Source organism: Zootoca vivipara, chromosome 15, assembly GCF_963506605.1.
Source record: "Zootoca vivipara chromosome 15, rZooViv1.1, whole genome shotgun sequence".
In the NCBI taxonomy this organism is placed as follows: Eukaryota; Metazoa; Chordata; class Lepidosauria; order Squamata; family Lacertidae; genus Zootoca; species Zootoca vivipara.
In genome coordinates, this window is record NC_083290.1 from 28,435,050 (window position 1) to 28,449,170 (window position 14,121).

At 43.2% G+C, this 14,121-nt stretch overlaps 1 protein-coding gene across 3 annotated transcripts in view; it reads right to left on the minus strand.

Moving 5' to 3' along the window:
• The window catches only part of CADM1 (cell adhesion molecule 1), a 282,413-nt gene that overhangs the window by 41,897 nt on the left and 226,395 nt on the right, over positions 1 to 14,121 (minus strand). For all 3 annotated transcript variants that reach the window (XM_060268441.1, XM_060268443.1, XM_060268442.1), the window contains exons 6-8: positions 6,408 to 6,507; positions 4,763 to 4,935; positions 479 to 544 (exon numbers count right to left, since the gene is read on the minus strand). In XM_060268441.1, the coding sequence (XP_060124424.1) occupies positions 479 to 544; positions 4,763 to 4,935; positions 6,408 to 6,507 (339 nt within the window). The remainder of the gene's footprint in view (positions 1 to 478; positions 545 to 4,762; positions 4,936 to 6,407; positions 6,508 to 14,121) is intronic.

Genomic DNA, 14,121 nt, shown 5'->3' on the forward strand with positions numbered 1-14,121 from the left:
TAGTTTAAAAAGTGTCACGAAGAAGCTCTGTTTGTGTACGCTGTGCTGATGGCTGCAGGATACTGAAGCAGATTATGATAACTGAAAATCAAAATGAAATTAATTGCCTAGTGTAAAGAAAGATTCTTGTAAATATACTATTGAAGCCAAAGTTCAAAGTGAGAATCAGTGCTTTATGTTTGAAAGCATGAATAACTCAAACTGAACCGGGGGTGGGGGTGGGCAATGCTAATTTATGGACTCCCTGAGCAGGATGTTTGAGACTCCAAGGACCTCCATTATCAGAGGATCATTTACTGGTGGGCCCCACTTTCCAGTGCTAGCAAAACAAAACAAAATAAATTAACAGTAAGTATAAAAAATGGGGTGATAGCTCCCCTTCTCTTCTCTATCTCCTCCCCCAACCTCTGCCCATCTGGTATTCATAGAAAGTAAAACACATTTCTGCTTTTATCCATGGTTTATGAAGGTACCGTACCTGTGGTGGTGGCAGGGATGGTAGTGGTTGTGGTTGTTGTGGGTGGAGGGAGAGTTGTGGGGGGATCTAGATAAAACATAAAAAGGGAAACAGAAAAAAGCAAATTAAAAAATATGAGCAGAACATAAAACTGGTCAATAAATTAACAAAGAAGCAAAATAAAGGATGACGGTTATACCCTCTTGCCCACCCTTATGAAGTAGGTCTTAAGTATCAGGAGAAGAGGGCAGGCTAAAATGTGACGATGGGACTCCATTAATTTGGTGGAGAAGCTCTGGATTAGGATGACTGAAGCAAAGCAACACATCTCCCTGCCCTCAAACATTAGGAGAAATTTGTGGCAGTGGGGTGGGGAGAAGCAACACACAACACAAAATTAGTCATTGATCCGTGAGTGACATGGTATGGGAAAAGCCTGGTGGGGGGGAAAACCAATACAAATGAAAAACAACAACAACAAGTTAAAAAGTTGCATGTTTTCTATGGCTAAGACGACAGTTTGCAATGTATTAAGAACAATAATGCTTTGTCTTTATTCTGCCTTTAAAAAATAATAATCTAAAAATTAGGGGCTAGGAGTGGGGCAGGCGAGAGAGACCCTGCTGCGCTTAACAGACTAAATATCAACAGCAGATGAGTACGTCTCTCCCTCTGCCTTTCTCCAGAACAGTTAACTTCATTATTCTCCCTCCATCAATACATCCCAGCAGGATATAAAACTACTTCTAAGCCAGTAATAAATACAAAAGGGAACGAGAATGTCACGACTAAATATCAAGTTGGATGCATGGAAGATTTCAGTGAGATTTCTTTTAAAATAAAGTCAATGTCTTTGTGACTTATAAATATTAATGCTCTGTCTGGGCTCACAGATTTTCCTCCTGTTTAATATATCACATCCCCTAATGGTCCCAACAGATAAAGATGAAGGGGATTTCTCCCTCCGCCATTAAAAAAACCCAAAAAGGTAGGTGGGGGAGCACCATGTATAGAAGACGCTTGACCTGCAAAAGCCAACAGCAAACAATCTCAAGAAGCATCAAATATTTATCCAGAAGAGACAGCATCACGACTTCATAAAAAGTTACTGGGTGGAGGGAAGAAAAAGGGAGGGGGGGAACCCAGAACATATCTGTGCCCAAATGATCAAACTGAATGTGTTAAGTAGAGCACCAGACTTTGAACTCAGGAATGAATCCACAATAATGGAGCATGAAACAGTTCGGAGGCTTTTGATTTTAAATTTTATCTCGAGCATGTCAAACTTCTCATCAATGACACATCTGCTACTCTTTCATCTCCGAGTGAGCTCTCAGATTTTCTAATTAATACATCCAAACTTTAATTATGTGCTTCACCTTTATTGTGTTTGGCACAACTTCCTCAGGAGATAGGAAACATCACTTGGGTGCGGCGTCACTGAGTGAGCAAATGTTTGCAACCACCAAGATGTCTGGAGCAACTGCAATGCCAAGGGGTCAAGGCCTCCGTTTGGGAAAAACTTCAGGCAATCAATTTCACTTAAGTGGTGAAATTAAAGGAGCTGATGGTCTAGACACAGGTAGGCAAACTAAGGCCCGGGGGCCAGATCCAGCCCAATCGCTTTCTAAATCCGGGCCACGGATGGTCCGGAAATTGTGTGTTTTTACATGAGTAGAATGTGTCCTTTTATTTAAAATGCATCTCCGGGTTATTTGTGGGGCATAGGAATTCATTCATTCCCCCCCCCCCAAAAATAGTCCAGCCCCCCCCCATAAGGTCTGAGGGACAGTGGACCGGCCCCCTGCTGAAAAAGTTTGCTGACCCCTGGTCTAGGAATCAGGAGGGTTGGGCACTGGTCTTCATCTGGTAGGTCAGTACCCATTCCTGAGTGGCAGCCTGATCTGAGATGAGCGGCAACAGTAGCACTACCACCAGTGCATACATACATGGTAAAATAGAAAAAGAAACATATTTCAGTTTTGATTGAAAGACTTGGTTTTTGGTTGAGGGGAGAAAATATCAGTCCAAAGTTTTTCAGATACAAAGTCAAGAGGAAATGGTGGCGCGTATGTGGAATGGTGCATTTGAATTTGAGGGATTCAGGTATGGGCTTTATTCCATTATTAATTTCATCTCTCCTGTTCTCTTTGAAAGCATTTGGTTGTTTTCAGTGAATTCTACTATTTAAACATTTTTCAGTGTAACGATGGCAAGGACAACCGTCTGTTCAACTCACCCATAAGAAGCTGTTCTGTAGGAAGAATTAGAGTGTTTGGAAATGTTACTTTGCTAAATCCTAATCTTTCCAGCCCAAGTAACCTTCATTCACAAAGTTTCACTTCTCTTACACTAGACTTAGGGGCAGCTATGGCCTATATCAGGGGTCCCCAAACTTACCTGGCTTTGGGCTGGATGCCCGCTGCGCCGATTGCATGGTGGGCTGGAGGGTGGGGTGAGTGCCCATGCACAAATGCTATTTCTGGCACACTCCCGACGTGGAAAGCGCCGGAAATAGCTTGTGCACATGTGCAGAAGCCTCCTCTGACCTGGAAGTACACTGGAAATGTGTACACAAGCTATTTCCGTCGCTTTTCTGGGTCGGAAGTCGGCAGCTGCGCCGGTAAGAGTGGGCGGCGGCAGCAGGCAGCGGGGGTCCCTGGGGTCCACATAAAAGAACCTCGGGGGCCGTATGTGGCCCCCAGGCCATAGTCTGGGGACCCCTGGCTTATATAATCACACAAGGAAGTCAAAACACCTTCTCTGGAGCAACCACACAAAGGTAACATCACCAGGAGGGCACTATTCTACTCTACACCATTAAAAGGTTCCTACCTGTATATGTACACATAATTTTGATGGATGGGCAGGGAAAGAATAAACCACGCAGTTAGCTGACCTATACAAGTACAGAGGGGAATCTCACAATGCCTATCCTCAGGTGAAGATTGCAATTGGTGGGTTTCATGCTTTGTGCCCCGAGCAAACAAATCTACTGCTCTGCTCCAACTCTGCACTTGCACACTAATGTTAAGGATGGAGGCCCATGACGGTTGGCAGATTATAACAACTTGGAACAGTGCACAGGGTCAGAAGCCCAGATTGAGCTGCTGCATCACAAGCATCAATATGCAGAGCAAGGCTAAGCTGCTGGAGAGGGCAGGCTTGGAGGCCGGGGGCCTGCAGGGAGGTTAGAGAGGATGCATGGGAAAGGAATGACTGAAGGCAACTTACCCATTAAACATTCTGAAGCTGCAACATTTACGACAGAGCCTGCTATATAAATTGAATGCCCTACACATGTGAAGTGGCATTTTGTGGAATGGGACTGCAACCAACAATCACCCCCTAAAGTTTTCCTAGAAAGAGTCTTCTGGAACCGAGGGGATTCAGGAACACAATGATCTGAAAACAACTGGCTCTCATTATTAGACGCCTTGATTTATCTGTCCATATTGTCTGCACCACGGCCTACAGAGCAGCAGCAATGCATTCATGTCACACAGAACACACCAGTCTTCCCAAGGCTGAAAGGACCGCATTCTGAAAGGTAGCTCCGGGGTGGGAGGGAAATTATTTCTTTTTTCTTTTCGCAGGCTAGGATTATTGCTATTTATGCCACAACATTTTAAGGAATGGTAAAAACAACAACCAGGAAAACACAATTAAAGCAGGTAATAAATGGCCCTTTTAAGAAAATAGCAAATGTTTTAGTGCCTCTTTGGCAGCTGAAGACAGGCAGAATGAGACTTGCCTCTCCAGATTGTGTGCTGGGTTACATTATCTGCACACATCTTCAGTTACCGTATTTAACTTACTAAAGAAGGCCTGGCTTAAAATATAAAAAAATAAAAACTCCCGTGCTCATTTTTTCAGATGCTTCTGAAAAGACTTGACTGGAATACAAATGGGAATATGGCTGAAGCTGTCCTGGATTATGAAATGAAACAGGATGACTCCAAGATGTTTATTGCCCTGCCCCTCATTGCATCTGGCAACTCCCATTCTCCAAGTCAGCTCTTAATGACAGTGCAAGCAGTAGTTGCTTACTTGACATGGGAAGAAAACACAGTCTGAATCAGATGGGGAAAAAGAAGACAGAAGTAAATAGGCTTGGTTTAGGTTTTTGTGTGTGTGTGTTTTAAACAACCCACTCAATGTGCTGGGTTTGAACAGTTATCAGAGGCTGCTTTCTCCATCAAACTGCTTGCTTATTCCATCCCCTCCCCACAATGCCCGCCCAGAATATTTGACAGCAATTCAGCATAAAGACATCTGGAAGAAGGGTGTGTTTGTCTCACGTACCGTATACATAAAGTGTGTAATCGGAAAAGGACATCCCCACTTCATTGGAAGCCTTGCAGCGGTATGTGCCATTATCGCTTTTGTTTAGGCTGTTAATGTGGAGGTTTGAACCTGACACTATAACGTGTTGAGGCATCTCGTCGTCTACTCTTAACCATGACACATCTGTAGGCCTAAGCAGGGAGAAGACAAAACAAAACAAAACAATAACCCCAAATGCATTACTAACCCTATTACTTGCATGTTAAGTCATAAGTAGCATTTCTTTCTTCCTGTGATATAGTTGAGTTCAGTAACAAATATCCAACTTTAATGGGCAGGGAGAAAGAAAGAAAGAGAAAGAGAATATGCAATTGGAAAAGTAAGGAGGCTCCGCATTTTCTTTGTGGGGGCATACACCGGAGGATGCTTAGGTGTTATTTCTCAGCTTTGAAATTCTTTTCCATCAAAGTCTTAGCATCTTCTGGAAGCAGTGCAAGACATTTGTTGGAGAGAGACATAGCTAAGGTAAATCAGTCCATAACGTCCTCGGTTTCCTTTGGCTTTCGGAATTGCAGAGAACACCAGAGACATAATTTCCAAGTGAGCAATCATCCCCTCTCTCTTCCTCTTCTCACACAGGATTTAGAAAAACAAGTTTAAAGCCACAATATGCAAAGCTTTACACATACCAAGTGAAGGATAATATACCACACACAGGAATAAAAGGGCTCTGCGAGATACAAAGAAAAGCTCAGGGAAAGCAGCGCACAGTTCAATCCTATGCATTTACTTGGAAGTCACCTCTACTAAGTTCTAGGGGAGTTACTCTCACGTAAGCATGCATTAGGATTTCAGCCCTAGATTTGAATTCATAGTAGAAGATGATGGATAAAAAGTGACTGAGCCTGGGATGAGAGGAAAGGAAAGTCTTCTGTAGCTAAAAATTTCAAAACAGGAGCATATTGATCAGAGATGTCTCTGTTAGGGTTCACTCGTTGAAACAGACACTGAAGAAAAGGCAGGCTCAGGAGCAAAGAAGGAAAATACTGGAGGGGAAGGTCAACTTAAAACTGAGCGAAATCTAAGCTGTGTTCACCATGGAAAACAAAATCAGAGGAGAGGGGAAATGTAAGGGCAAAGCCCTTCTTATTTAGTATTGGTGGGGGGAGACCTATGTTTTCTAGACTCTCACCCCTAGCATTTTCAAATAGATAACTTTCCTTAGCATTTTATTTGCAGTCCGACTGTGGCCAATGTTTCCTTTGGGCACTTCCAAGTTTCTGCAGCCACACAACCCTATCTGCTAGTCGAAGAGTGGGAGTGGACCAGAGGTGAGGAGCCTGCAGCCCTCTGGGTGTGGCTGGATGCCAGCTCCCATCGCCACTGATCATTGGACACATGGCCTGGGGCTGATGGGAGATGGAGAGAGTCCAACCATGCCTAGAGAGCCACAGTTTCCCACCACCCCAGGCTCCCCACCATGGCTGCAAGTGCTTTCTCGTGGCCTTGTGCTTCCGGCATGCAACATCATACCAACGCAGGAGAACAGGACCGGGTGCTGCACATGCTCAAGAAAAAGACCAGAAGGAGGCAAGCACTCTCCTCGAGCAGCCCAGATACGTGGATGGGCACGTTCTCATGGTGTCTCAGGTCCTCCACTTACTCTGGTTTGCCCTTCACTTGGCACAGAAGGTCGAGGAGGTCTCCTTCTCTTGTTAGAGGCTGTGCAGGGGAATTCTGCAGGACTTGCACTTCAGGCTTATCTGCACATCAAACACACAATACAAACATCAATTTATACATCTGCATACAAAACAACAAACAAATGATATCAAACAACCATGTATGTGCACATTTAAACAGATCAGATCGTGAAACAAAAACTTTGTACTGACACGGCTTCGCCCTCCTGCCCCTCTCCACTGCACCCGTCTAATCAGCAAATTATCCTGGCATTTTCCCAAATTAAGTTGACTAATAGCCTCCAAAGCCTAACACACTGATAAGGAATCCGCACACCAAGGGCAGCAGCCCCACTGGTTCTTGCAAAATGAAATTTTGTTAAATTGAAGTTTATCTCTGAACTCACTCGAGCTAAAGGAAACTCATTTGCCTTCATGCTGAGGTGAAATGGCAGATTTGTGGCGCTCAGAATTGATACATTTTATCATGTATCATATTTTATGGGCTGACAATACTTTGTGCCGTGGCATATTAATACGCCGAGGCTCCGATGGGTGCATTTGTGCTAGGAAAGGCTTAAGGGAAGAAATGCCAGGCCGCTGCCTTTTGTTGGAACAAAGCGGAGACTTCTGCTCATGCCGATGAATCTCGTAAATCCCCAAACACAAACACACCGAGGGATTAAAGGCATTTTGCACTCAGGGAGGCAGCTCAGAAATCCTTTGGAAAGACCCTGTAGGAACAAGAGCCCAAGTCCGCAGTTACAAAGTCCATTGCCTTCAAAAACAGCACATGCGGAGCAACAAACAATCTAACCAGAAACGCTATCAGCTCAAGGGAGCCAATTGAGCGCCGCTTTATCCATTTTGATTTACACACAATCCCACATCCAATTCCTGGAATTGGCAGCAAAGCTGCACTAAATGAAAGAACTCAATGCAAGACTCTAATATCTGAAGGTGGTGGCAGGTAAGAGAAGTCAGTTACATCTAACAGCAACAAAACAAAACAAAACAAAAAAAACCCTCAAAAATCTGAAATAAAGAAAAACAAATTAATAGATTATTTATTAATTTATCTATTTTGCTAGTGATATTATTATTGCTTCTCATCCTGTGATATAAACAAGGTTAAGAAGATATGTGCACTAATTACTACATACACATTACAGTGGTGCCTCGCTAGACGAATTTAATTCGTTCCATGGGTCTTTTCATATAACGAAAAATTCGTCTAGCGAATCCCATAGGAATGCATTGATTTTTTTTTTTGATTTTTTTTGCCCATAGGAACACATTCATTGAATTTCAATGCATTCCTATGGGAAACCGTGATTCGCTAGACGAATTTTTCATAAAACGAATTCGTCTAGCGAGGCAACCTCCGCTAGAAAAAACCTTTCGTTAAGCGGAAATTTCGTTAAGCAGGGCATTCGTTAAGCGAGGCACCACTGTATATTTTACAATGCTTATAATGTTTATTTTATAATGTTTAGAATTATTTTACAATAAGGATTGACTGATTATTTTATTATTAAGACGGAGGGAATAGACTGGAAAATAATAATGATAACAACAACAACAACAACAACCACAACCCGCCCACCTGATTGGTTGCCCCAGCCACTCTTGGTGGCTTCCAACAAAATCTAAATACACAGTAAGACATCAAAACATTTAAAACTGTCCTATACAGCCTTCAGGAAACAAAAATTATTTGCCTTCTTAGAAGGCTGTGGGAGTTCAATAGGGCCAATCATTATGCAATCTCCACAGATAAGAAATAAAGACACGATTTGTGGGACGTTGGTTACTGACATAGACAAATGCTATCTGGATTTCCTGCCTTGGATGCCTGTGAGTCTTGGGTCAGCCATACATGTTAAGAGAAAATACAAATCCATACATCCAGATAGTTACCGGTAACTGCACAATCTAACATAATTTAATAAAATACCTTTATTTTATCATATGGTCTAGAAAGAGTGACATAAACAAGATTAAATAGTAACAATCAGGTTTTTTTTGGGGGGGGGAGTTAGGGTAGAGCCCACTGGGGGCTTGATGAACACTCCCTCTCTTTTTTTAGCACAAAATAAAATTGCACATATTTTCAGTACAGGCGAAGACTGTGCAGCACATGTTTCCGGAGGCAAGGAACAAGCCTTCTCTCTCCTCATACTTGGGAGATAACAGTCAATATCAGCCTGTGCTGGCTTGACCACATAAAACTTTTCATGTTTCATGTCAGAATATTAGATGAGGAATGTTTTTCCCCCCTCCCTGTACCTCACAGCCTTATAACCCACATTTGAATTTCATGAGCAAATGAAAGTCAAACCCTCCCTCTTTCCCCTTCAACAGGAATGTCATGCTGGTCTTGATGCCCTTTACTCCTGCACAGTTACCAACCACAAACAGAGGAAGAGGAGAGAAAATAATATTGATTAATTGTGAAGTGCTCAACTGGCGTGCCAAAAACAACACACACACACACACAGAGAGAGAGAGAGAGAGGCAGAGAGAGAGAGAGAGGGGCAGAGAGAGGCACTGGTACTATACTTTTTAAACCCTAAAAAACCGGAGCAGGCCAAATGCAAAAATAAGCGAGTCCTAAGGCATTTGCTAAAAAGAAGAAGAGAATAAATTAATCACATATCAGCTGGTAAAGAGTTTCGTAGATAAGGAAAAGAAGAACCAAAGCATGAATCAAAGGAAGAGATGTGATGTAAGAAGCAACAAAGACCCCAAAAGAGACTACAGAGAAATCAGAAATGAAAGGCGCTAGAGGGAAGTAACATAATCTTAAATTGAATGTGAAAAGGGAAAAAAGGCAACATCATAAGCTGAGATGCATGATTGTATTTGCATGTCGAAAAAAATAAATAAGATGGGGCAGGGGAAGAAAAAATCAAATTAAGAAACAAGAAGCTTAAAATGGGAAGACTACCTAAGGAGTCTTACAATCACCCAATCTGGGCAAAATGAGAACACAGATGGAACAATGGACAGAAATAACAGGGGGAAAGGATCTTATCAATATTAGACAACTGAAAAAGGCTTGAAAAGGCTTGGCTAAAGATGGAATCGCAGAAGGGAAAAAAAAGAGGAGCAATATCTTTGATTTGAAAGGAAAGAAAAATAGTTGCATCATTGACAAAAACAGACGGGAAGGGAAGAGTCCAGAGGGGGGGGGGGGATAAGAAATTTTGTCCTTGAAAGATTTAGCTTTAAAGAACAAGCAGACAGCTGTGAAGAAATAGCAAGACAAGATCAAAGATTTAAACAAGACGACAGATCAGAGATAGTAAAGAATAACTGAATATCATCAGCATAGACATGGCAACATACCAAAGGACTGAATAAGAGACCATAAAGGAATGGGAATGAGAAGCAAAGGGTCCAACGCTGAAACTCGTGGAACCCCAATTGCGGAAAGAAAAGAAAGAAAAAGAACCATTAACCAATACAAGGTAAGTACAGTTCAAAAAATAAGAGGGAGACCAAGGAAGAACAGAACTAAGAAAACCAAGACCATTGGGGGAAGGCAAGGGGAAAGAGAGTGATAAATGGAATCAAAAGCAGAAACACCGTATCTCAGGTGTAGAGCACCTGCAAAAGGTCCCAGGTTCAGTGCCCAGCATCTCCAGGTAGGGTTGGGAGAGACCCTGTCTAAAGCAGAGGACAGTTGCTGCCAGTCAGTGCAGGCAATATTGTTTATTTATAATATTTCTTACCTTTCAACATAAGGTCCTAGAGTGGATTACAACAAATATAATATGTTAAATGTCCAATGCCAGGGTAAAAAGGGTCATCTTCAGTATACAATGGAAGCTGAATAATGACAGTGATGGAGTCTAGCTAGACACAGCTCTATGGGGAGGGCATTCAACAATTACGGGAGGCCACAGAGAAAATCCTCTCCCAGACCCCCATTACTGGACTAGGTGAACCAATGGTCTGACTCAATAGAAGGGCACTTCCAATGTTTTTCCCATGAGGATGCATCAGAAAATCTGAATATCGCTACTGCTTTTTAGGCAGAGAAAATTGGTTTTTAGTGAATTGCAGCACAATCCTACCAAGAAGCAAGTCTTATTGAATTAAATGGGGCTTACTCCCAGGTAAGGCAAGTTCAAATTGCACCTTAAAAGTTTCTTTAAAGTCACTGTGATTTCCTGGCTTTAGTCCTTGCCCCATATTATAGAACAACCCATATAATAATAATTTATTATTTATACCCCGCCCATCTGGCTGAGTCTCCCCAGCCACTCTGGGCGGCTCCCAGTTGAATATTAAAACAATACAGCATTAAATATTAAAAGCTTCCCTAAACAGGGCTGCCTTCAGATGTCTTTTAAAATTAGGATAGCTGCTTATTTCCTTGACGTCTGATGGAAGGGCATTCCACAGGGCGGGTGCTGCTACCGAGAAGGCCCTCTGTCTGGTTCCCTGTAACCTCACTTCTCGCAATGAGGGAACCGCCAGAAGGCCCTCGGCGCTGGATCTCAGTGTCCGGGCTGAACGGTGGGGGTGGAGACGCTCCTTCAGGTATATAGGACCAAGGCCGTTTAGGGCTTTAAAGGTCAACGCCAACACTTCAAATTGTGCTCAGAAACGTACTGGGAGCCAGTGTAGATCTCTCAGGACTGGTGTTATGTGGTCCCGGCGGCCGCTCCCATGGCACATGTCACTACATCAAAATTGCCTCAGTGGATATTCTCCTTCCCAGAGGCTTTGTTTGGGTGAGACAGGGGAAACGGTGAACAACCCATGTACCGCCTAGGGGGCAGCTGACTGTATTGCTGTGGGTCAAGCTGCAGAAACACGTCTTCCAATAGATGGCCAGAGGAACGCGCCACAGCCTCCCAACCAGTCCTCTAAGCCTCTATCTCCCATCACGACTTTCTCTGTGTATCTCTCTTGTCTCTGCCTCAGTGCAGCCTTTCCCCCCCCAATGTCCATGCAGCTGCATAGGCCTGTACAATACCATAAGGAAATATGGCAGCCTATTCAATTAGCAGGCAGGTGTGGGATCTGATAACACCTGGGGAGGCGTGTCGGATGGTGGGCAGTCTTGCGGTTCTGGCTGCCCTCGGAACCCTGTTAAGGACATTTCTTTCACTGTTATGGGCATGTTGCCTGCCTGCTTTTCTGAAACGGCACAATTTCTAATGCACGCAGCATTAGGAAGTGGAGCAACCCAGAGAAGACAGGCTCACAAATGCCCCACTGAAATCAGTGGACCCTAAAGACACAGCTGTGGATCTCTTGGATTTTTATGGAATGTTAGCAGGCCAAAGATCCCATAGCAACCTATGGGGCCCTGAGGCAGCTTGCTTGTCCCAGGATGCTGTGTCCAACACTCCACGACACTCACAGCAAGTCACTTAGCAATGAGAGGTAACAAATTCATTTGGAAGCAAGGACTACCTACAATGCTGCAGTTGCTCAGGAAATAGAACCATGGCTGACCTCTCATCCTATCCGGGCAGCTGGATTGATTATTCTGAGGTTCACGTGCCATGTGGTGCTTGCAACAGATACCTGATGGCCCAAACCGACTAGCAGTGGCTCTCCAGGATTTCAGACGGGGATAGTCCCTATCCTCCTTGGGAATGCCAGGGATTGAACTTTAGACCTTCCACATGCAAGATGTTCTGCTCCTGAGCTACACTCCTTTCCCTGGGTTGTTCCATTTCCTCGGTGGTCAAGGAAGCTGTGCCAACCTGGGATGGAACCTCCCAAGGAAGGATAGCCAGACTGCACAAGCAACTCAACTAGTCACTTGAGCCATGAGATGTGTCCCCAAGTCCTCTCTGACGGGGCCAGGGATTACTCACTGCAACCACTTGATGCAGTGGTATGCTTTGGGCTAGTGCCGCTTCCAATTCAGACCTAGAATGAACAACAGGCTGCAGTGGGTAGGTGAGGAAGGAAATAAAAATAATGTAACTTGGCATTACTATTCAGGTATGAAACGTAAAAGCTAGGAAGCACCACATTCCTCTTACACAATTGTACCGTTTTCTTATTCTCTCGCACAGTGATACATGTTTCAAGATGGAAAAAGAGTAAATCCTGAATCGCTGTGTACAGAATGAGTTTTCATGTTCTCTCGTTTTGTTTGGATGTTCTTGTTAAAACAGTCTGTTAGGAACTATAAATCTTACAGCCTTTTGCTACCAATTATACTTTGCATTACAGTTTGGTGTAACACAGCTGAGAGAAAGGGGTGGGGGGAAACCAAACCCAGCCAACAAAGGGAGAGGCCCAAATCATGAAAGAGTCCATTTTGGTACCGAAAAAGGATTGCACCAAAATATTAGGTTTCTTTCTTTTTTTCTTCCTTTCTTTTTGTTCCAAAGCACAAAAGCTTGCCTTTTTATTCACAGCAAAGAACAGGGGCCTCTGGGTTTAGGCCAGTGGGTAATTATTTCCCATTTTAAACCCTTTAACAGCACACTCGCTGTGACTGGGAGTTATGCTCACAGGGCCAGACTCTGCTATACTGTTCTTCATTTGCAGCAACATTCCTCAGAGAAAGCCTTATTAATGAGCTCGCAAACGAGCACCCAACTGGGAAATGTCACAAACAAGAGTGGCTAATGCTCCAGAAAATCAAATAACTGAACACTCGGCTGATCGTAGCGCCTTTCATATTTACAATAATAGTAATAATAATATAAAACCCCTTTAAATCACATATTCTGAAAGGGTCAACACCTCACTGAACAAAACAACTCATTTATTTATGTTCAGAAATCTCCAGATGATAAATTATATTGATGTTAATCACTTCACTGCATACTATTGCAATTAATATTTGCACTCACCAGAAGCACACAGATTATTAAAGCACGAGGCACCCGCATATGGCTAGCCTCCGCCCTCCCTCTATTTCTTTCTCTCTCTTTTTTGTTTTGTTTTTTTGTTAAACATAATTGAGCACAGGGAATTCTCTTGGTTATGAACAACAAACAGAGGTTACAGCAGTTTCCCTGGGTATATATTTTTTATAAACATGCATGTAGACATTATAAATATCTGTGTTCCATTAATTATGACTTAACTCTGCATTACTTCTCCTGGGGCTTAAAAATTCAGCTGTGCCTGTCTGCTTTCCCCTTAGTGTTACATAACAAAGGGAGGAGGAAGGTACTACAAAGGCAAGGGAAGGAGATATACACACACATACACACACAAAAGCATGCAAGGCTGAGCTTTCCCCTTCTCCTGTTTGTTTAGCTCAAGCCCTTAATGATGCCTTAATGTATTTTGATGCTCCATTTCCCTTTTAAAAATTACATTTACCCACAGCTTCCTTCTCAAGCAACACAAGGAGTTGCGAGTATATAGTGGATCAGCCACCATTGGGGGCAAACCATCACTTCAAGATGCTGTACCAGTCCAATCCCATGGCATAGCTAACTGGCTCGTGACTGCCACCCAAGTGTAAAGGCAGCTACGGTTATGTGCTCTTCCAGCAGACACTCATCAGTTTTAGCTTTGCTCTCCTGGGGGTATTAAGGCGATATTTCATTTCACGTTACAGGGTGCTTGGTGACAGATAAGATCCTGCACATCTCGGGTGTCCTTTGGAAGCATCTTCACACAGAGCCAGATTTCTGAAGACTTTTCCACCCTAGGAAAGTTCCATCCATAACCATGGCAAGATAGTCATGTTTAGGAATG